Source organism: Chrysemys picta, chromosome 15 (assembly GCF_011386835.1).
Source record: "Chrysemys picta bellii isolate R12L10 chromosome 15, ASM1138683v2, whole genome shotgun sequence".
NCBI lineage: Eukaryota > Metazoa > Chordata > Testudines > Emydidae > Chrysemys > Chrysemys picta.
This window is the reverse complement of record NC_088805.1, coordinates 27,349,313-27,373,571: the sequence shown is the minus strand read 5'-3', so window position 1 is coordinate 27,373,571 and position 24,259 is coordinate 27,349,313. Positions and strand designations below refer to the sequence as shown.

The window sequence follows — 24,259 nt, the reverse complement described above, 5'->3', positions numbered from 1 at the left end:
CGAGTCCAGCCCCCTGCCTTTACTAGCAGGACCAAGTATTGGGTTTGCCCCAGATCCCTAAGTGGCCCCCTCAAGGATTGAGCTCACAACCCTGGGTTTAGCAGGCCAATGCTCAAACCTCCTCCTATTCCTCCTCCCCTTTTTGCTCAGGTATTTCTTTCTGCATTCATTTATGTGCCTGCCCATACACAAAACATCTGATCAGAAACTTGTAGGTGTGTAATTGATGGTGCAGTTTAAGAGGCTGCTTTAGAAAATGTGGCCCATTATAATTAACTAATATTTAGGAGTTGACAAACCCATCAGAGCAAGTCTTTAATGGAGTGTTTGCTTTACTTGTACGTTTCCTGGCTTTGGGGGTTTAAAGTTGTATAGATTTTTTGAAAGATTATTTTTATTAGTAGTACCTTTATTCAGTTAAAGTCCACTTAACCAGAACTGTTGGTTAGCTGAAATTAAATTGGCTGTACTGAGCTCAGTTGGTCAGGACACAGGGTTTATCTATCATCCAAAAGCTGTTGCTAAAAAAAAAAATCTGATTAAACCACATCCTAGAGTGCATTTGGCACAAATTTTTTTTTTATTTTTCTTTTCCTTGGTTATTCTTTGTTGTTGTTGTTTCATAGATTCCACATATCAATTGGTCTATGGTAGTGCAAATCGTACTCTGGATGCCACTGTATGCATGTGCTTGTGTTGCCACTAGTCCCTACTGCAGAAAATAAAAACAGTAAAATATTTTTATAGACTCTGTTTGAATATAAATGGGCAAATCTTTACTGGTAACATTTTAGTGCCTACGTGACTTACTTTGACTTCACTTTTGAAAATGTGACTTAGGCTCCTAAGTCACATAAATATTTTTGAAAAGTTTACCCGACCATGATAGGCAGATGGAAGGCGCTTAGATACTACAGTAATGGTTAGCAGTAAAAAACCTCATGATATAGATAGGCAGCATACTCTCCGCTCTACCACTGTTGATAGCTGCTTATTGTGTCACCTGTTGAGAGGCATTAAATGGAGCAAGACCTCTGTGACCAGAGGACAAACAATGTGTGGGATTTATAAAATAAAAGTAACAAAAAATTAGATCAAAGAGCTTTTGTGCTGCATCCCTTGAGATTGTGGCTTAGGGTAACAACTAGGATCTTAATACTGATGTGTGGGTTTTGTAGTTCAAAGTTTGTTAGGCTTCCTGTCCACCTTTAAATTGGAACCCTTGATGTTTATTTACAGTAACATTGCTGAGGATGAGAAATGCAACATATTTGTGTTTTAATCTTACATCTTCTTTGAAAACCCATTGGCTATGTGTGTTTTAACCTTTTTGGTACTTCTTTACTTTTAAAGTTGTTAAAAGAAAGTGCAAGCATCCCAGTGCTGAAGAACAACCCTGCAATAATAAATGAATACACACAGCAAGCAGTAACAAACATGGAGGGAAAAAATCTATAAAGAACCAGACTTCAGTTTCAGATGTCCAAACAAGAACAAAGATTAAAAAATATGAAAAATCCCTTTTAGTGTTTAAAAATATGTTTTTCTTAATCTGTAATTAGCATGAATCATGTCTTGAGATAAAACACTGAAATGCATTTTGGGTGGATAATGGACAAATACTTTTGAGTTGGTATTTTCTCAGTGAAGTTCTGAATGGATAAGTATTCATGACATAGAAACCATCTCCACAATTGGTAATAGTTAGTCCTCTTGTATCGTAACAGAGAAGCCAAGGATTGAATGGGCTAGGGAGACTTGTCTTAGAGTTGGTTCTTTGAGGCCAGGGTTGAAGCACATTGGCTACGCAATGTGGGGGGAAGCTTATGTAAGGAGAAAGTGGGGGATATTTCACAGGCCTTGATTTCCCCCCCACACCTTTTCCATCCCAGAGCCCCTTTAATGAGGGAGAAGATTTGAAACAGAGGAAAAATCCTTCCGGGTGGTAAAACTGGTCAATGGAATGTTGGGTCTTGAAGGCCTTAAGAGTTCCATGACTGTTGAACACAAGACAGGGCAGCTGAAGCCACATGGGAATTTTTGTTTTTGTAGTGCACAGTATATGAAACATACGCAAATATGTAAGAGCTCCCTTCTCAAGAGCCTTAGAGTCTAATGGGACAGCAAGTATCCTACAGCACAGTACCACACAGAGAGAGAATGGCAAAAAGAGAGCATTGTAGCTGGGATGCTGGCTACAAGGGTGAGGAGTGTCATCTCATTCCAAGTTCCTGAAGAAAAACTAGAGAAATGATGTGAAGGTCAGGAAGAAGAGGAAGTGAGCAGATGACATGGTTCCTGCTGTCTTCAGGGAGAAGTCACCAGAAGAGATTTAGAAAGACAGACAGAACTAAAGATGGAGAAGGAAGAATAAAGCCAATGCTGAATGCCAAAATTTACAAAAGAAAAGGGAAATGATTCTAAAGGAAGGATGGGAAAAGCCCAGAAATGAAGGGAAGAAGGAAGGAAGTGAGAAAGCAGAGAAAGGAAGTAGGGAAAGTTTGAGGAGAGATGCAGAAAAACAAAGACCAGAGAAAACAAAGAGCAGAAGCGAACCGCTGGCAAAGCAGAAGACCCCTGTGGAGAAGGAAAGTGAATAATTTACACTGCGTAAATAATCCAGTAGTATAAGGGCTTGTTTAATTATGATATTGAATTGCTATTGAAAGAAAATTCATTTAATAATCTGAATTGCATTAGAATAGTCTGCAAATAATATTTTCATATTTAAAATTGTCATAGTTTGTATTATGCATTATCAGCATGTATGAAGAGCCACCAGCGTGCTTGGCTCTGTACAAGATGCAAAATAAAACTAGTCCTTGCAGAATCTAAAATTCTGGGGTCTCTTGCTGACCCTGTCCCCCAAACTCATGATTCACAATGAGTGAGCTAGTGGATACACAGGCATGTTCGCATAGCTGGGCATCAGGAAACACCTGCCACAGATTGCAGTCCCCTTTCCCCCTTACACTTGTGCTGCATGGGGGATATTTTACCTTTCCTGTGAACAGTGCTTAGTGAAAAGGTGATCTAAAAGAGAGGAAGAATGGTCTTGGAGTTAATGTGCAGGAATGGGAGATGGGGAGCTTCAGTTCTGGGTTCTGTTCCCAATTCTGTTGCAGTCTCTGTGTGACATTAGGCAAATCACACATTTTCTGCGCCTTTGTTTCCGTGTGTAAGATGAGGATGATGCTTCTGTACTTTACAAGGCTGTTGTGGGGCTAAATTCATGTTTATAAAGTACTTGGATATTATAGGAAATGGTAGAAGCATGTGATTCATATCGTATATAACACTTCTAGATCATATTTGTTCATATTAAAGATGTAAAAGAGCTTTCATTCATGTTAATACTTCCAATTCATCCTAGTTTATAAAACTCCAACATCCACCTATCTCTTGCAATTAATCTTTCAATAGCAATAAGATTCTAACATCTTTTCCTGTAGCTGTAGAGCAAGTGAGAATAGCCAATTTTTAAAAATTGCTGCATTCTAATAGTGATTTGTTTAATAAATCCCTTGGCTATGCCCAGGAGCCTAGGATCCATATAGCAATTCCTCATTGAGAAGTCAGGAATATGGAACTTGAATAGATTTCTGAAACCTACCTGATGAGTATATTTGACTGACATATTGTATATTTTCAGACTCGGGGATGGGGGCGGGGGGCACATTTTCCAAATCGGCCGCCTAATTTGGGTGTGATAATGGACATGTAGGGTCACTCACTCATTCTGTGTGTGTGTGTGCACATGTAGCTTAGGTGGCCAGCTTTTTAACTATGGCCCATTGCCTGTATATGTGAAAATGTGGTAGAATCCCACTGTTGTGATTCACATGGGGGATGCAAAGTTTTATCTGGAGAATTGGGACACTGGGAGACATGCTAGCAGCTTGTTAGAAAGGAAGGCTCAGATAGTCAGAATTTGGGTCCTGGAAATTCTACTGTATATATTGATTTAGACCCAGTCCTGTAGGCCTTATTTCAGGTCTTTAGATTCCGCAGGAGTGTGGCCTAAGTAAGGACTGCATGATTTGTTCCTTAAGGCATGTTTGCACTGTAGCTGGGAGGTGTGATTCCCAGCCAAGGTAGACAGACTTGTGCTAGCTCTCCTTGAGCTAATGTGCTAAAAATAGCAGTCTGGATGTTGCAACATGGGCAGCAGCTCGGGGTAGCTACCTGAGTTTGAACCCAGAGGATCATGTAGGCTTGGACGCCGGGTGGCTAGCCCAAGCCACAGCGTGTGCCACAACATCCACACTGCTATTTTTAGCACATTAGCTCAAGCAGAGCTAGCATAAGACTGTTTACTTGTGCTGGGGATCACACCTCCCAGCTGCTGTGTAGACATATCCTTAGATTGTAAGCCCATTAGGGCAGGTACTGGTTACTTTTTCCTCTCTCTGTACAGTGCTGAGTATATTGCTGCTGCTCCATAACTGTAATCTTCCATCAAAAAAGAGTGGCTAACTCATGAATAGTGTCTTGTTGGATAAAGTGCATCTTTCCCACCTCAAAGGTTTCTATCACGTGGGAAATCTTATACCTCAAGCTGCATTTCTTGGGGGATAAACTTTACAGTGGGATCTACAGTAGGAAACTGGATAGCAGAAGTTTTATGCTTAGTTCCTTGAACACACTTTGGATTTGACACAAGAATTTCTCTTTGTAAGTCAAGATGTCTGCATCCTTGATGCAGGACCTGATCCTTGAAGATGCTGAGTACTCTGAGCTTCCAGCGCCTTTCAGGATCCAGACTGACTCCTTTTTCCCCGGTCTTCACCTTCTTCCTCTTAGCCTTAATATATGCCTTCCAACCTTCCATCCTGGAAGGACTGAATAGAATTCCTTAACTGGCAAAAGGGTTTGCTGCAGCATACTTGAGGCACTCCCTCCCCATCCCTAGGGTTTAACCTTCCAGCTGACATGGAGAGAAAGAGACCCAAGCCTACAGCCTAGTAGCACAGATCACTAGCCCAGTGGGCTGATCAGGATCTCAAATTTTATCTGTCATGTCAAGAAGCCAAATCCTGAAGTCAACAGTTATAATCTCATATTAATCTAAAAACTTTCCATTTTGCCTTAGTAGGAACCAAAGATAACATCTGTATAAAGTCCACAGGATTTGGCCCCACCAGAATATGTATAATTTTCAAACTACTTTGAAACTTGGTCTTCCGTTCATACCTTTGCCAAGCATCATGCCATCTTACCTGTTTCCAAGGATGACACTGCCTTTGGTGATGCAGTTCTCCCAACCATCGTAGACTTGCCTCCTCAGCACCCATCTCCTCGTTGAGTTACTGCTTGCAAGTCTCCTACAGTGGAGCATCCATAGGGACATATATTTGAAGGAGAAGTTACTTACCTTACAGTAACTTGAGTTCATAGAGACAAAACATCTCAAAGGATGCTCCACCGCCCACTCTCATTCCCCTTGGCTGTGAAGGCTCCGTTTTGCAGTTGAGAAGGAACTGACTGGCAGTGGGTCCACACTTCCTTATATGCCCTTGTTTAAAGGCACGAAGCATTGCTCTGCGCAGGCCCATGGACACTGCTTTGCATTCTTCACTTGAGAATGCATGGGTGCGTGCACATCCTGTGGTGGAGCACTCATAGGGACAAAACATCTCAAAGAACTCAAGTTACTGAAAGGTAAGTAACCTCTCCTTCAGCCTGTCAGTGATTCACTCCAAGCTCATGGATTTACACTGGTTGGAGCTTGCTGCACAATGTATCACTTTACTGGAGAGCTTCACTTTATATTGCATACCAGATATTCTTCCAAATACTCCGCTTGGTGATTTGACAGTTTATTTCTTACTTCGAGGCTACACTTGGAACATTGTGACCCCTGCAGGGAGTAATTGTAAACATAGAGAACCTAAATGAATGACTTTATCTACCATCTTTGAGTTAATATTTTCTTTCTTATCAACTCTTAGCCACTTGCTTTGATCTTTGACAGATGCCTTTTTTATGATTTTACATCAAACAGGCAAACTAGACCCCTTAGGACTAAGTGAGAATTTGAATGGAAGGGAAAAAGTGAATGGACGTCTGTTTTTAAACTGGTGTCCTCAAAGGACCACAATATAAAAATCACATTTTTTTTTCTCACTTGAGACTCTTCCCTCACACAAACATGAAGAGCCAAGAATGTGAATTCTTCCTAGGTAAGCCCTAATATTTTACAAAGTAGATGGTTTCTTTTTTAATTTTCAGGGCAGTAAATATGCTGTTGAAAAATAGAGTTCAGTTTCAAGGTCAGGCTGTTCGAAATGAGTTGATGAGTCTCAGTCCAGTTGTTATCAGACTGATACCCATATCACCAGAAGCTTAATCACATTCAGTGCTAGTTGGCCCCTTTGTTGATACTCTCAGCATTGAGCCCGAGGATTAAGCCCTTGATTCAGCACAGTATTTAAGCATGTGTCTAACTTTAAGCACGAATGGTCCCATTGAAGTCAGTTGCACTACTAACGCTTAAAGTTACACTCATGCGTAAGTGCTTTGCTAATTTGAGGCCTAAGGAGCCCATGAGTGTTTGGATGCCAAGGTGATAGGCTCTCCAGAAATTTCATGCATTAATAATGAACTTCCCCCTTGCTCCTGGAGAATGGGTGGGCTGGTGTTCTGAGGTAGTACTGAGAATTCTCTTCCTAGGTGCTTGGCTAGCTGGTTCTTGCTCAGGGTCTGACACATTCTCATATATGAAGTCGGAAAGGAATTTCCCCCCAGATCCGATTGGCAGTGACCTTGGGTTTTTTGTTTTGCCTTCCTCTGCATTGTGGGGGCTGGGCCATTTGTTGGGATCAGCTGGGTAGATCTCAGTCAGTTCCCTTTGATTGCAGGGCATTGGTGCACCTCGTACTCTTGGGGGAATTCTGTACCAAAAATTAAAAATTCTGCACACAATATTTTAAAATTCTGTGAAATTCTGCATTTTATTTGTCAAAATAACACAATATTATCAGGCCAGTTTCAATTATTTTGGTAATTTATTTTAAAATACCTGTCAGCAAGTATGTCTGTAACACTACAGACAACAAAAAAGATTCAGGAAATGTTTTGTTGACAGATAGATTCCTTACTAGGCATATTAATACAGAACTTTGAGTAATAATTCAATTAAACTACAATACAGAAAAACATTTCCTGCACCCCTCAGAAGCAGTGTGAAGGCTTGTGGGAATCTGGGATAATGGAGGAGCTGAGGGAGAGGGAAGTAATGGCTGGGAAGGAGCCTGGGAATTAACCTGGAGTGTTTTGAGGTGTGGTTGGGAGAAGTATGGAACAGGATTGGGTTTTTTTTGGAGGGTGGGGGATTGTTAGGGAGTTGGGGAGCCTCCCCCACGCAGATCCTGGCTGACCCCTAGCCTCTGTCAGTCAGACACATCTGCTCCTGTCCCCATGTGTCCCTGCACCCCTCCCCCTATGCCTATATGTCCCTGTACCCCCACTCCCAATCAACTTCCGTTCCAGTCTGTCCTCCCACTAGCCCTTCTAAACCCCAGTCTTTGACCCCCAGCAGCCCCATGTGCCCCACACATCCCATGCCTCCTCACCTGGCCCCATGGGCAGGGTGCTGTGAGAAATGCAGCTTCTTCTCCCTCTCCGTGGTTGTCTGGTCGTGGTTGTCTGCTCCTGACCGTGAGTGACTGCCCTCTGTTCTGGTACCACAGCAGCCCCTGATGGGCAAAAGGTGTAACTGCAGTGCCTCTCCGGCAGAATGTATTTTTCTGCAGAGAAAAATTTTTTTTGTGTGGGACGTGAATTTTGTGCGTGCACCATGGTTCAGAATTCCCCCAGGAGTAACCTCAATCCCTCCTGTTCTCTGCCTGTGGCACATAATAACTTTTGTCTCCTGCGGACTGTAATATTTTGTTCTAATGTCAGTTGTTGGATTTAGTGTGCGGTTGACTGGATGGTGGTAGTGGCCTGTGATATACAGGAGGACAGACTGGATTATCTGGTGGTCCCTTCTGGCCTTAAACTCCTAGAGGTGTTCTTTCCGCTTTGGATTGAGGCAGATTGGCAGGTCAACAAGGGGGAAGCTTGTTTTGCCACTGTCTGTGCTGTACCATTTCTGCAGATGAACAGAGGACTTCAGTTTCCAGAACTTTTAAACCAGTTCCTTTCACTAGGGGGGAGGGGACTATACAGCCAAATTTTGCTCTGGAATGTGCACATAGGGCTAATGTTGGCATCAGTAGAAACTATCTGAATAGTCAAAGGGCAGAACTTGATCTTTAGAAATTTTCCTACATCCAAGACTATTTCTGTAAGTCAAATGGAGGGGGAGTCTGTATATTTGCAAAAAGAAGGTGCCACAAGTACACCTGTTCGTTTTTGCGGATACAGACTAACACGGCTGCTACTCTGAAATCTGTATATTTGCTTCTGAAGCCCCAGAAATGCGGAATGTCTTCCTAGCAACCCAACTTCTGCTGCAACCTGTGTCATGTCCAAGTCCTGTGCTTGTGTTATCAGAATCTGCTGGAAATTAAAGTGATGTTATCAGTTCAGTTTTGTCACTTCACTGCAAGGAACCAAGAAGTCAGACATGGGAGGCACAGAGGCCCTGGTCTTTGAAAATTAGCAAACGTGACAAGAGAAAACCAAGTAAAAGCTCAACAGGTTTGAGCTTCAGAGTCTGATGTGTTTGAGAATGTTCTTAATCTGAAAGTCTTTACAGATCCAAATGCTGCCTGGGAGCCCAGCATGCATACATGAGGGCAAGATTCGACCTTGGAGCCTCTTCCCAGGCAGCTTCTTGGTTCATTTTTTTGCATCTGAAGTTTAAATGAATAATGTGGTGGGTGGGTTTTTGTGTTTGTTTTTTTTGTTTTTACTCTCTAGGTTTAAGACCCTTCAGATTGTTGAGGTGTTTGGCATTTCCTACTGTCTTGCTTCCTATGCCATGTCCTGAACTCACCAAATCTCTTAAAGAGACATGCAGATTATTTCTTATAATCTTTTTTTTTTTTTAGCCAGCCCCCTCATCTATCTGCATATCACTCCACAGTATGGCAATCATTTCTTCTGTCTTCTGCTAAGCCAACCCCACTAGGTCTAGGCACTGTGTTAATACAAATAATAATAGTAGGTCTCAGATTAATGGCAAAATACCTCTGTAATAAAGAGAGAACTTAACTTCAGCTTAGTTGAACAGGGGAATGCCATTTACCAGCCCCATGATAACCTTCATGCTCCTTTTGGATTCAGAAAGAGAAGTACTCCGCTTTGGAAAATAATGAGCCATTTCCTTTACCTTTCTAGCCCATGGCATAATGAGTGGGGTCCTGCAGGGATCAGTTCTGGGTCCAGTTCTGTTCAATATCTTCATCAGTGATTTAGATAATGGTATGGAGAGTACACTTATAAAGTCTGCGGACGATACCAAGCTGGGAGGGGTTGCAAGTGTTTTGGAGGATAGGATTAAAATTCAGAATGATCTGGACAAACTGGAGAAATGGTCTGAAGTAAATAGGATGAAATTCAATCAGGACAAATGCAAAGTACTGCATTTAGGAAGGAACAATCAGTTACACATATACAAAATGGGAAATGACTGCCTACGAAGGAGTACTGCAGAAAGGGATCTGGGGGTCATAGTGGACCATAAGCTAAATATGAGTCAACAGTGTAACGCTGTTGCAAAAAAACTAACATCATTCTGGGATGTATTAGCAGGAGTGTTGTAAGTAAGACACAAGAAGTAATTCTTATGCTAATTACTCCTTAGTTGGAGTATTGTGTTCAGTTCTGGGCGCCACAATTCAGGAAAGATGTGGACAAATTGGAGAAAGTCCAGAGAAGAGCAACAAAAATGATTAAAGTTCTAGAAAACATGACCTATGAGGGAAGAGTTGGAAAAAAAAAATTTTGTTTAGAAAAGAGAAGATGCAGGGGGGACATAAGTTTCCAAGTACATAAAAGGTTGTTACAAGGAGGAGGGAGAAAAAGTGTTGTTCTTAATCTCTGACAAGAAGCAATGGGCTTAAATTGCAGCAAGGGAGGTTTAGGTTGGACATTAAGAAAAATTTCCTGTCAGAGTGGTTAAGCACTGGAATAAATTGCCTAGGGGGGTTGTGGAATCTCCATCATGGGAGATTTTTAAGAGCAGGTTAGACAAATACCTATCCGGAATGGTCTGGATAATATAGTCCTGCCTTGAGGGCAGGGGACTGGACTAGTTGACCTCTCGAGGTCCCTTCCAGTCCTATGGTCTCAAAGTGTACTAGAAACATTACCTTCATTCTAAGAATGGTCTTCATATTAAAGAATCCTCCCTGGATATCCACCATAAACGCACTTTGTTCTGCCTCCATTGGTCTCTATCTGGAATGTATAAAATAAGACTGAGATAAAAGACCCTGCTGCCTGTTAGTGCTCTAGGGTTCTTGGAGGCATACTGCTATATATGCTTTGGGGACAGGGCCAGCGCAAGGATATTTCACGCCCTAGGCAAAACTTCCACCTTGCGCCCCCTCCAGCCCGGGGAGCCAGGGCCGTCCCTAGCTATTTTGGTGCCCTATGCCACACACACACCCCCGTGGGGGGGTGGGGGGGGGGCTGTGGGTGGCCCCAGGCCTCCACGGAGGGAATGGGGCTGGCTCCAGGCCTCTGTGGGGGACGGGGGGCTGGCCACTTCCTATGGGCCAGCCTGCTCTGCTTCCCTGGCTCCCAGCCACACCGCCACCAAGTGCTGGGGGGAGGTGGGGGGCGGTTTCCCCCTCCCCCCAAGCCTGGGAGCCAGGGGAGCAGAGCAGGCTGGGGCCGGGTCGCTCCACTTCCCGCAGGAAGTAGCCAGCCCCGCGTCCCCCGCAGAGGCCTGGGGCCACAGCCTGCTCTGCTTTCCTGGCTCCCAGGCTTGGGGGGAGGAGGGGAGAACCGCCCCCTAGCACTTGCCGGCAGTGCGGCTGGGAGCCAGGGGAGCGGACCAGGCTGAGGCTGGGTCGCTCCACTTACCATGCGGTGAGTGCAGGGTCAGTTCTGGCTGCAGTCTTCAGGGGAGTGGGGGTGGGGCAGAGCAGGGGAGCCCCCCCCCAGCAACCCCCTCCCTGCCCGGGCAGCCCCCCGCCCCAGCTCACCTCTGCTCTGCCTTCTCCCCTGAGCACGCTGGCACCGCTCCACTTCTCCCGCCTCCCAGGCTTGCAGCGCCAATCAGCTGTTTGGTGTGGCAAGCCTGGGAGGGGAGGAGAATTAGAGCAGAGGTGGCATGCTCAGGGGAGAAGGCGGAGCAGATGTGAGCTGGGGCAGGGAGTGGTTTCCCTGCATCCCCCCCCCCCCCCATTACTTGCTGCGGGCGGCCCTCCCCCTGCCCCAGCTCACCTCCACTCCACCGCCTCCCCTGAGCATGCTTTTTGGCGCTCCCAACCACTTGGCACCCTAGGTGGCCGCCTAGTTCACCTAGTGGTTGCACCGGCCCTGTTTGGGGATGCTCCAGAGGTAAAGGATTTGGGGAGGAGGTGTGAGGCAGGATTTCCCTCACCTTCCAGTGATACTCCCACTCATGCGGCTGTTGCTGATATAGCTAGCAGTTTCATGGGCTGTGGCTCTCTCAAATTACCAAGTACTTTGGCATCACTCTGTCTCCAAAATTTGAATGCTGCAGAGCTAGAAGGTTGCAGTTGTCTAGCACATGGAAAAATGGACTTGAAAATGTGATTTTGCAGCATTGGAAAGCCACTGTTGCTTGATAGCAGAGAGAAGTGCTCCATTGATATGCACTGTAAACATCTGCATTACACTTCCATTTTACATTTTCCAGCCATCTACTCCTCTTCTCCTTCACTTCATGCTTTCTTCTCTTCTTTCCCACTGGCTGTCCTTTCCGGGAAGCTGCATTCCAGTATCTTTGGATTGCTATGTAACTTTATACTAACTGAAAATCCAGAAAAAAATTAACTGGAAGCCCCTCCCGCCCCGCCAAAACAAAAAAAAAACTAAAGGCACCGTAATTGCTAAGATTAACACCAGCCCTTTGAATTATGTAATATACCAGTTCATCCAGCACTGAAATGTAACAACTGTATATCAACACACAGGAAGGTTACACTCTGCATGGAGCTGTATCTTAAATCTGTTGGGAAAGAGTAGTTGGTGTAGAATTTGGTGTCCTGCTTGGTAAGCAGCATTTCTTTCTTGTGAGCATGTTAACCATATGAAGAAGAGGTTTTTTACCCACGAAAGTTTATGCCCAAATAAATCTGTTAGTCTTTAAGGTGCCACCAGACTCCTCATTGTTTTTATGGATACAGATTAACATGGCTACCCCTCTGTTACTATGCTATTATTGTTTCCTCTGTAAAGTTAGCCTATTATGTGAGTCTTCTATAGGCCCAATTCTGCAGATTTAAGCATCTGCTTAACTTTATACACTGGGTGAAATCCTGGTCTCACTGAAATCAATTGCAGAATTCCCACTGACTTCAGTGGGACCAGGATTTCACCCTGTGAGTTAGACCCATTAATTTCAATGGGACTGCTCACGCTCAGTGCATAAATGTAAGTACATAAGTCTCTGCAGGATTGGAACCTTCAAGGCACAAACCATGTCCTCATTAAGATTCTACTAGCACTGTGTGGCTCTGATCATGATTGGGGCTTTATATACTTTCATAGTATAAATATTTAACACTTTAAAAATAGGAATGTGATTGTAGAAACACAAAAGCTGGCAGGGAGACCCAGATGCAGAGATAGTACTGGAAACGGCACTTAACTCACATTTAAAAAACCTGACTCTTAAATGTAAACTTTTCAGCATCCCTTGAACAGGTGATCTGTTAAGGAGATGTGTAAAACAAGATGGAAGCAGTAATAGAATGCCTTCTTTTACTGTGTCAAGTCTTACACAGCTGTGAAGAATATTCTGCTGAATACTGATATTGTGTAAAACTAACACATTTGTTCACTATCTTTCCCTCTAATTACAGCAGAACACTTCATAGTGTTCCCTGGCCTGGGAGGGGATTTGTTGTTTGATTGCCGTTTTAGCTGCTTCTTCCATGTGCACCAGAATGTTGTAACTACAAAACCCCACAGCTTTGCATTTTAACTCTGGGGCTCTAGCTAGCTCTTTGCACTATCCTTAACAGCTACCCGCTGCTGTGCATTGTAGGTATTTTCTTTTCTAAAAATAATCTTTTGCAAAAGACCACTCGGCCCTCACCTAAAATAAAAATCGCAACCTCAGTTTACATTTGCTCCAGCAACATCAGCCCCTTCGCACTATATGTGCGTGCATCTATTAGCTTAATTAACAGAAGGCTGTTAAAAATAATACCCTCCCCCAAGAACTAATTGAAGTAGGTAGCAACCCCAGATGTGTTCTCTCCAGCAATGAAACTGAGTGAGCAGAGAGACATCTCGGAAAGAAACCTGTTCTTACCATGCACTCCTTCCCCCCTCCCCTCCTTTATCTATGTCATCACAACCACTGGCAGGCCTTCTTTGTGTAACCAAATAGCTGCTGGATGGCAATTGGTCAGTCAGTCAAGGCCGGCCCCTTCCTGGAGGGGCTTTATGAATATGCATAATTCCCTTCCCTTCGCCCTCCCTCCCCCCTCCTGCGCGTGTGTGTATGTGTGTGTGCGAGAGAGAGAGCGAAGCTCTGCTTCTAGCAGCAGCGGCGGCAGCAGCCTTGCTCCAGCCATGTCAGATTGTTTCAGCCTGGGCCCACCATGAGAAATGGCCATGTCTGTGAGTGCAGACGAGGAAGAATATGAATCGGAACAGGATCAGGTTAGGATCTTGGAGGGTGTAGACGGGAGGGGGATCTAAGGCAAAGTTTGCACTAGGAAGGAGGGGTGGTGGTGGGGTTGTGAGAATGCAGAGTTACTATGTGATCTGCTTTCACTAGAAAGCGGGGGGGAGGGGGAAGAAACAATGTGAGATCAATGAATGTATCATCCTAGGGTTTCCCTGCCCTGCCAAGAAAAAAAGAGTGGGAGCTACTCATGTTAAAGGGTAAACATCTAGGGCACCTTATGTTCTGTATTTTAAGGGCAGGCCTTTGAACTTAATGGGTTTTTAAAAATCAGATGCAGTTTTTTTCTCCGAGACACACAGCTTTCCCCCACCCTATCAGCACACTGCTGAGCATTAAAATGGACCCTTGTGCACACTGTACAAATTGTTTTATTTAAAGCTGTTTTTGATATATGGCTGATCTGAGCTGCTTTATAAATACCCATGCATAATAGGGAAAGTGAAGTGGGTGGGATTATGGTCTATGCTGTTTGTGACTGTAGATTTTTTTTGCTGTCGGACGGATCCAAGGAGGTACTGAGAATCCTCAACTGGTATTGATTTCAGTGGGTGTGCTAAGCAACTCCTACATGATGTGCAGCACCTTGCAAGATCAGACCCTGTATGTTGAGTTGATAGGCAACTACAGTTACAGTATATGGGGGAGGGGTCTCCTTGCTAAGTTTTTATTATATCTAGAATTATTTTAATAAGATTCCTCAAATATTTGAGAGATCTGTGACTTCAATAGCCTGCTACTGAACTAGTTACCTCACCTTACTTTGATTTATACTCCACTCCCAGAGGTGGAATAAAATAAAACAAAGGATGTGTTAAAAAAGAGAACTTTGCCAGTCCCTGCAAGGTTTGTTCTTCTGAAGTTTTTTTTCTCTTGGGGGAGGAGAATAAACTTTAAATTTATGAAGTAATCTGTAAAATAATCCAGAACATATGTTCTAGATTGCATACTGTACTCTCTTGCAGTGCAGCCTAAGTAATTAAAAATATGCTCTGAGTAGAATTAAACATGTGTATACAATTAAAACAGATAAACTTTTTTATAACCTAAGGTGTTCTGCATTTTAAAATAGATTTTAAAAAAGATTATTCAACTATTTGACATACTCTGCGATAAGAAGATAAGACTCAAAATGTAGCCTGTTTCATCCTTAGTCATTTTGCTACTTGTTTAACCATTAGTTATTGCACCAAAAGAAGCAAGGCTAAATAAAATATAATTTAGATTTAACAATTCCTTGTTACAGTTTCTCTGGAACTGCTTTATTGTGTGTTGCCCAAAATAGTTAGACTTATTGTATTACCAGTGTTCAGTGGTATTAGATGTTTGTGCACTAAGGCTGTATTGGCTTGTGGAGTAGTGTTGTCCAAGAACTGTCTTGGATGACTAACTTTATTAAGAGTACTCATACATTCTGAGGACAGAGAGCGTTTACAGGCCACTATTGCTGTTTGATTCACTGCTAAACTAGACAAGGTGTTAAAAGTTTCCACCTGTCCCTTTTTTTTTTTTTTTTAAACTATGTCCTGCATATACCCACCTGACCGCTTCCATTGGTTTGCTTGATTTTGATGTGATTGTTGTATACTTTTTAAGTAGCTGAGCTATTAGCAAGAGGCCAAGATTAGTGTCAGTGGCACTATGCTAGATGTAACATGGGGGTGAAGTCACTACTGAAAATGATGGTGTGTAATTGATTAATTTTTAAACATGGTTATCCCCCTTGGATTTTCACTTCTGATAAATTCTGAAACCTGTTAACATTTTAAATATTACTAGTTTAAAAAAAAAACACCCTAAAAATAGAGATTCTTTCTGCACCATGAAGCTTTATGAGGCCTGGTCTATACTTAAGTTTTACTAGAATAACTATTATGATTAGGCATGTGATTTTTTTTTTTTTAACTCAAATAGTTATACCAGTAAAATCCCTACTGTGGATGCAATTATATTGACAGGTATAAGGCATCTTTATACTAAATAGTTATCCATCTTCCCATATGGAAATTTGTAGACCAGTATAAAGCACCTTTATCATGATATAACTGCCTCTACTCTAGGAGGGTTGTACTGTTTTACCTTAACCAGTAGAGTTAAACATAATGTATTGACAGACTTGGTGTCTGCTGCCTTAAACTAGTTCCTTCCTCATTAGTGTCAGCTTACCGAGAATTGCTGCAGTGCCCCCCCTCCTTCACCAAATCAAGAGTTTCTATCTAGTGTGAGGTTTCCTACTTTAAATAATGGCGGGGAAAGGGTTTAACGCCCAAGAATTGTTGACTTTGCTGTGTTTGTTGAATACAAGGTTGGGTATGTATAATGGAGCCACAGTCTTTTAGGCAGTTAATAAGGGCCTATTTTGGTTCAGGCTAGTGCTTTTTATGGCTAGCTATACTTGGCTAGGGCCTGATCTACACTCAAAAGTTTAAATTGGCATAACTACAGTGCTCAGGGGTATGGTAGCAATGCTGACCTAACCCTCAGTATAGATGCAAGTAGGTCAACAGAAGAATTCTTCAGTCAGTCTAGCTACCATCACTCAGGGAGGTAGAGTTCCTGCAGCGACAGAAAAATCCCTTCCATCGTTGTAGGAAGCATCTGTGCTACAGCGGCAAAGCTACAACACCATAGCTATGCCACTGCAGTGCCTGTGGTGTAGACATGGTCTAGATGTGGAATACTTGTAAGACTACATGTGTCTGTTTCCATCTAATGGTTCTCTAGTAGCCTATATAAAATGAGTTTACCATTCCAGTTCCCAGTGGACTAGAGTACACATCTCTGAGCCCACCACCAGAACTGATAATTGGTAACCTGGCTGGTGTTCTTAGCAGAGATAAGGAACTCACGGGTACTCTGGAGACCCAACTCCCTTCTCATCCTTAGAGGTGGTCTTTGGAGGTTGGGGTAGAAGAATGTTAGTAGGATATTATAGGAAGCTTCTGCTGCCATGCCTGTTCTGTGGATCAACAAGGAGGTTAGTTTTTCCAGGGTTTTCACCAGCACTAAATTTGTTTTTTGGTGGGGTTTTTTGTTTGTTTAAATGAACTTAAGCTCCCACTAAAACCTTGACACTCAATAAATGATTAGGAATTAACTGAATCAGAGGTCTGCTCTACTGTTTGGTAGTCAGTAGGTTTCCGTTGCACCGAGTAACATTGTAAGGGCTGATGGCAGCTATGTGCTGTAGTCAGAATTAAGATGAGGCTTTTTCTGGCTAACTTCTTGGCTCCTTATTTGCCTGATGATATAACAAAAATATTTGTATTTAAAATTTCTCTATGTTAAGGTTCTTTAAAAACTGTCTTATTGAGAGGCAGCATGGTCTAGTTGTATGAGCACAGGACTGGGAGCCAGGAACTTGTAAATTCTAGTCCTGGTTCAGTCACTGCCATCAGTTGTGGCCTTGGTTAAATGACTTTACTTCAATGTTTGCCATCTATAAAATGATGGGTAACTTATTTGCCATGCAAGAAGGCTGTGAAAATTGGTTAATATCCATACAGCACTATGAAGATGTCAGACCGTAGATATGTGAAAAGTGTTTTTGCTATGAGTGATTTGTACAACGGATGCACAGGTTTGTGTAATTAAGTTCAAATCCCACCTGGATCACAAGTGCAATGAGTTGAGTCTCATCCCATTACCTGCTTGTGTAAATCTCAAAACCACCACACAGTATGGAACAATCCTGACTCTTTCAGGAAGGAAATCAGACTGGAATAATAGTAGAAGGTGTTGCAAGTCAGGGTTGAGGTGCATTGGCAGAGTTGTGTGGAGGGGGTTTGCACATCCCTGCTTAGAGTGGTAAGTGCAGAAGCCACTCGCACAAGAGCTGTCTTCTGGGCACCAATATCACTCCTCTTAGGGGCAAGCTGGGTCCTCCTTTTGAGGAACTATTATTTCAGGCCCTTTCCAGAGTCAGGCTGGTCTCAGTGCATTGATTAACCTCAGGTCATATTTTTTAGCTTCTCTTCGTGACCATGAAGTTGAGAAACTTTTTTTTTTTTTTTTTGTAAAAATGCTTAGATTCTGATCAAAGCTGGGGCTCCAGGCATGGCCTGATAGTACCTGTGCTTTAATTTAGCCCTGGTCTAAAACCTACTCAGAATGGGAATAATCTCTTCAGCATCTTCACTGCCTTAGGAAAGTGGGTCTCCAGCCATGATCTCTTAGTCCATTAATGATTCAGAACAGGCTTTGGGAAGATGCTGACTTTTCCAGTTATGTCTAGAAAGCCTTGGAAGTATGAACCTAAATTCTGTTTCTTTCTTCACTCTCTTCATGTCAGTCACTAGAGCATGTTCTGGTTTGTTGCAGGGCTGCTAATTAACCTAATTTTTCATTAAAGCAAACATCAGGGAAACATTTTGACTTTTGGGGAAGTAGGAAAATGTTGGGTCTAATAAACTTGACAAGCTTTCTCCCTTTTGTTCTCCTCCAACATCCCCCACTACCCTCCCAAAAGTTAAAATTCAGGGTCTCCATTCATAGGCAAGACCACAACTTGCTGTTCAAACTAGTAGTGTTTTTCACTCCTTAGTGCTCATAAAACGGATTTGCTGAAACTGCACCAAGGTATATGTAACCAGGCTGATGAGTAAAGGTTTCCCAACTCACCAAATGATCAAGCACATGTCATACCTAGGACAATTTGGTTTAAATCACTGATGACCTGATTTTTAAGAGGTGCTGAGCACATGCAGCTCCCACTGACTTCAGTGAGGTTTGTGGGTGTTCAGCACTTCTAAAAATCAGGTTGCTAATCTCTCAGGGTATGTCTACACTGGAAGAAAAGAAGAAAAAAAACCAACTCCACAGCAGTGAGCCTCAGAGCCTGAGCATACAGACCCATCTCCTCCACTGGGTTTCAGAGCCTGAGTTCCAGCTTTATTAGAGCATAAGCTTTCGTGGACTACAGCCCACTTCTGATATATGCATCCGAAGAAGTGGGCTGTAGTCCACGAAAGCTTATGCTCTAATAAATTTGTTAGTCTCTAAGGTGCCACAAGTACTCCTGTTCTTCTTTTTGTGGATACAGACTAACACGGCTGCTACTCTGAAACCTGAGTTCCAGCTGAGCAGGAATGTCTACACTGGTATTTTTAGCACTGTAATTCATGCCTGTAGACCCAGGCTCTGAGATTTGCTGCCATAGGTTTTTTTTTTTTCCAGTGTAGACATACCTTCAGGGCTGCCCCAGTTTTCCTGTCTGCACAATGGGGATATTTACTACTTATGTCACAGTGATAGGAAGATGAAGCTAAATTAAATTTTTGTAAGGGGCTTTGCAATTCACAGATACATGTTAGATTGTTATAGCCCAAATACGCCTCAGATACACACATGTGGTTTGGGTATCGGGGTATGTCTACACTCCAATTAGATACCCACAGATACCTGTGCCACTTGACTCGGGCTGTGGGGCTCAGGCTAAGGGGCTGTTTAATTGCAGTCTAGACGTTCAGGCTTGGGCTGGAGCTCGGGCTCCATGACCCTCCAACCTCACAGGGTTTGGGAGGGACAAACTGTTCTCTTGAGGAGATGGCACGTTCACAGGCTTTGGACCTCAACACAAGTCCTGTAGAGCATTGATGTTAATTTTAGCTGATTTCAGTGGAAATCTGCAAGGCCTTTAGGGATAAGCTGGGACAGGGTATATTCCTTTAACAAAACGTTTAACTGTGAGGGATTGGGGAAGGAATTGTCACTCCTCCAGGATCCTCTGCTCCTTCCCCTACAACAGCCCACTGCGTCAGTGACCCCTCACTTTGGCAGAAGAGGCATGGGCACAGCTTCCTTTGAAAGGAGGGATAGCTCAGTGGTTTGAGCATTGGCCTGCTAAACCCAGGGTTGTGAGTTCAATCCTTCAGGAGGCCATTTAGGGATCTGGGACAAAAATCTGTCAGGGGATTGGTCCTGCTTTGAGCAGGGAGTTGGACTAGATGACCTCCTGAGGTCCCTTCCAACCCTGATATTCTATGATTCTGTGAAGACCCTTGGAAGTTAGAGAGGAAGTAACAGAATTGCTTGAGGTGGTCATTGGGGCAGATTTGGACTGGCCCCCTTGGGATGGACTTCATGAGCTGAAGGAGATCTTTTCAGTCTGATTTCTGATTCCTTCCTCCCATAGCCCTGGGACTGAGCCAAAGCTGACTTATGGGGACTGCAAAATCAATGGGCACAGGGTGCGAATACTATCTTGTCAGGGAAGGATGGGGGCTGTGAGGGACCCCTTATATCCTAAAGCCAATCCAAGACTGAGTTTGTGCCTACTGCTAAGTTGAAGATGGAGGGTCTGAGTCTCTTGGCTAACATCAGGCTGGAATTTAATGTCTGGCTTTTTGCCACACACTAAATAAAACACAAAAAGCCCCAAATCATGTAGGAGTGTCCTCCTTCAGTTTGAATCTGAGCCCCTTTCTAGGAAAGCAACCTACAGGCTAGATTTTATGCTAGTGATGTATTTAAACTACCAAGTTACAGCCCCAAGAAACTGTATACAAGGCCGCTCTAGCCTCACTAACCAGGGCATCATTTATTTAGACTATGGATTGGTTTTGGTCAATCAGTACAAATAAGGAAATGCAAATAGTCAACTGGGCGGGCTAGTGCTATTGTGTAGTGGAGTATGAAAGATCGAAGGTTTGCATCTCTTATTTTTCTTCTGAGCATTAGGGATTTGTAAAGAAATCCAGGTTGTGTGATTCTGTCTTCAGATTCAGTCTCTGTCCTCTCACCCCTCCTGCTTTGTTAACTGCAGTTTTTGACCTTGTTAAATCCCATTTGTTAGATGTTGTGCCCCAGCTAGCTGCCAGTGGTTGGGGGACAGGCCTGGAAGTCAGAGAGCATGGGTCCTCTTCCTCGCTCTGCTACAGTAAGCACATCTAGCCTAGAAACAGTTTTAAAATACAACTTAACATGTTTTAATTAACACTCATGTAGATTGTGTTTAATGCCTTTTAAAAAAAGATTAGCTGGTCATGGTCAAGCTTGGTGGGAAGAAAGTAGGCTTTTTTTGGCCAGTGATGACAGATATGAGCCTTGTTGGTTGTTTGTGTATTTTATTACATGGTACGCTCACTCTTTAAGGCCCTGCCTTGTGCTCTGGATTTTGCACATTGCCTGTGGGAGGATTGGGTTTTTGCTTAAAGGAAGTGCTAGACCATTGTGTCAAAACTAACTGAAAGATTGAGGTGGGTATAGTCAGAGGATGCCTCTGTTGGGGTAAGGAACTCATCTCTTATTTGGATACTACTAACCCATCCCTGCCAGAACTGACTTTATCTCTGCAGTTCATACAAACACTTCTGGAAAGCAAATATTCAGTCTTTAGAATGCCTGAAATGGTTTTCAAAATACCTGCTTTTGGTGCATTTTCTGGTGGAATGATGCCTCTCCTCAATTCAAATTGCACATATTGTTTGCTGCTTTGCTATCGTTCCACGCCATGTATTTTTCAGGAGCAAAACATGAACCTTCTAAAGTTTGCTTAATATAAGTGTGTGCACCATGTGGTGTGTTCTTCCTCTCAATTATGATGATGTGTCTGTTTGAATGGAAAAATAAGTTAATAGATGCCCAGTTCCCTCCCTTCTCCCTGCAGAACCCCTGGGACATGGGTTTCTCGCAGGCGAAAGGAGAAAATGTTTGTTAAAATAATGGCAGCCTATCACAGGTAACCATAGAAATTAGATACAGAGGGAGCTTATTAGGTCCAATTATATAGGGAGATTAAGTGTGTGTGTGTGTGTGTGTGTTTTAAGAGAGAATGGGGAAGTTTACAAAACCAAATTAAAATGTTTCCATGAGCCTTTCTTTTTTTAACTCTAATGGAAACTTTTGGTTTTGGGGTGGGATTTTTTTGGATTTTGGTTTGTGTTTTTAACCAAACCTTCCCCTGCAGTACTAGCTACCCAAAGTTAAAGACTTGTGCTAGTTCAGCAGGAAGAGAAAGTGAAACTATTCTGCTCTCATTCGACATGCTGAGAAATGCAGAAGGTAGACAAATCTCAAAAGTAATAAAGTAAATGGAGTTTGCTGCATTTTTTATTTGATCTAGAACACCGTCAGTAACGCAAGAAAGAATTGGGGAGAGTGGTTAGATATAGGGCCATATCTTGCTCAGTTAACCTTTATGATCCTGTAGAAGTCACTACTGTAGATCTTTTAAATCAAGAAGAGAATTTGGCCTCTGTCACTTTCCCTTGAATGTGGAAGCATATGCCTGGATTTCTTGATCCAGATGCCCAAAAGGGGATAAGTGAATATGTTGCAATTTCACAAAGAATCTATTAAGTTAAAAAACTTTCAGTTCTTCTCAAGCTTCTGGAAACATAGGAAAAAGTGTGCTTTGTACAGCCTTTCCAGGCATCTCTGGTGAGAAAGTTGATTGCCCTTAATGTAGAATTCTAGTGTTTCATTTCTGAATACCTATTTGGAGGTGATGTAAGAGGGATTGCTGGAAAGTATTCTATGGTGCCTAGTGCTCATATCCTACTTTATCACTTACATGAATTCAGATTCCTCTTCCCCACCATGATTTCAAAGTTTACAGTCTACCTCTAAATTTACTTTCATCTCCTCCCTGCATACCTCCTTTTCAGATGGAGGAAAATAGGACCACTAGCATTATCTAAACATAAACCCGGTATCCAGGATCTCCTCAGCTCTGACATAGATTCCCTCTGTAGCTTTGAGTAAATCACTTGGGCCCCAGTACTGCAATGAGCTGCGTATGGATACGCTTGTGTTGACTTCAGTGGGGCTCCATCTGTGCAGAGCTTATTGCAGGATAGTGCTCTTAATCTCTCTGCTTCGGTTTCCCATTTGTATAAAATGTGGTACTACCTCAAAGGATGTTGAGAGGGTTGGTAACTGTAAAAGCGACAATGTATATGTTCTAAGTATTCTCTATCTATGTATATTTCTAATGCACATCACATCTCATCTTTATAACTAGGAGACGATGGCATCAATTTTCCCCAAGTAAAAGGAGATTCTGTGGCTTAAGCAATAAATATAATGAGATATTCATCCTGTGTCTCTGGCATTTCCAGAACAGGGCAGTTGGACGACCCAAAGGGAAACTGGGCACTGCCTCTGCAGTGAAGCTAGCTGCTAATCGGACGACTGCAGGAGCGCGCCGGAGAAGGACGCGATGCCGCAAGTGCGAGGCTTGTCTACGTACAGAGTGCGGCGAGTGTCACTTCTGCAAAGACATGAAGAAGTTTGGTGGGCCTGGAAGGATGAAGCAGTCCTGCATTATGAGGCAGTGCATCGCAGTAAGTGTCCACTCTTAGCTATGGCTTTCTTGAGACGCCTTGACAAGCCTTGTTCTGGTGGCTTGTGTCAGAGCATACCCACGCATCTTTCAGAGATCCTACTGTCCCTGGTGACTAGACATGGGCTATAGAACTCACTCCTCAAAGTTCATCTCTCCTACTTTAAAAGCAAGTTAAACACCGTGGATCCCAGTTGAGAGCTCCTCCTCAGACCTCTTTCCTCCCCCCTCCCTCCAACCTTATTTTAAAATGTAATTTTGGATTCTCAGTAGGTTTGGGGTGGCAGGGCAGCACGAAGAGAGGATTATTAGAAATGTGCCAAAACTCACATCTTGAATATGAACCTCTTTGAATTTCAGGATGGAGGAAAATTCAAGTCCTATTCAAAGCAAAGGATGGGGGTGGGGGGCTGTCTTCTGCTTTGGATCTTGTCAGATTCCATGAGAATCCAACCAATCTTACCACCTCAACTAAAGAAGGTGGAAATCTTGGGCTAAAATCTCCCACAATTTTGGCACTGTTGGAACCTGAATCTCAGACTCAACCAGATCCAGATTTGAATTTGCCGCCTCCTCAGCTGTTCCTTTTACCCTCAATGGGTATACATCCACTCTCTGAAGGGAGGAAACTCCAGCTTTTCTCTCCCATTTTAGTTGTGATTAGCTATATTTGTAAGTTTGAGAGTTTCCCCTGATGGATTCAAAGGCCTTGTCTGTGCTGGGATCAAACTGTGCCAGCTATTATTACTATTTGCTTTTTTGTTTTTTTGTTTTTAAGGGGAAGGCACCTTGTCTGCTGGTGGTGGTAATACTTCTATAGTGGCTTCCATCTGATCTTAGTTTAGTCTACTAGCACACCTATGAGTTACGTACATTTATTAACTTTTTTTTAATTTGAGGAAACTGAGGCAGAGATAAATTGTGCTTTGGCCAGGGTCACACAGCAAGTGAGTAGAAGAGCCCTGCATAGAACCCAGATCTCCTGGGCCTGATTTTCAGGAGTGTTCAGCACTCAGCAGCTCCCATTGTTCTCCATAGGAGCTGCTGGGTGCTGAGCTGTTCTGAAAATCTGGCTCTCTGACTCCCAGTCCTGTGGTAGGCCATACGTCCTCTTTAGAACAGGGGACTTGGATTCACTTCTTCTGGGTATGTTCCTGGCTTTGTCAGACTTGCTCCATGACCTGGACCAAGGT

General features: G+C 43.1%; 1 protein-coding gene and 1 long non-coding RNA gene across 10 annotated transcripts in view; one reads left to right on the top strand and one right to left on the bottom strand.

Moving 5' to 3' along the window:
- The window catches only part of KDM2B (lysine demethylase 2B), a 159,804-nt gene that overhangs the window by 115,142 nt on the left and 20,403 nt on the right, over positions 1 to 24,259 (top strand). For all 8 annotated transcript variants that reach the window (XR_010592809.1, XM_065568094.1, XM_065568092.1 and 5 more), the window contains one exon: positions 22,843 to 23,067. Coding sequence is in view for 7 of the 8 variants with exons in the window: in XM_065568094.1 (XP_065424166.1) it covers positions 22,843 to 23,067 (225 nt within the window). In the remaining variant the exon portion in view is untranslated. The remainder of the gene's footprint in view (positions 1 to 22,842; positions 23,068 to 24,259) is intronic.
- On the bottom strand, positions 6,927 to 22,846 carry LOC135975777 (uncharacterized). 2 transcript variants are annotated; one of them, XR_010592815.1, is made up of 2 exons: positions 21,146 to 22,846; positions 6,927 to 10,350 (listed from the first exon to the last, which is right to left on the bottom strand). It is a non-coding gene; the product is annotated as an uncharacterized LOC135975777 (long non-coding RNA). The 2 variants fall into 2 exon arrangements; XR_010592816.1 differs by lacking the exon at positions 21,146 to 22,846 and adding an exon at positions 11,504 to 15,587.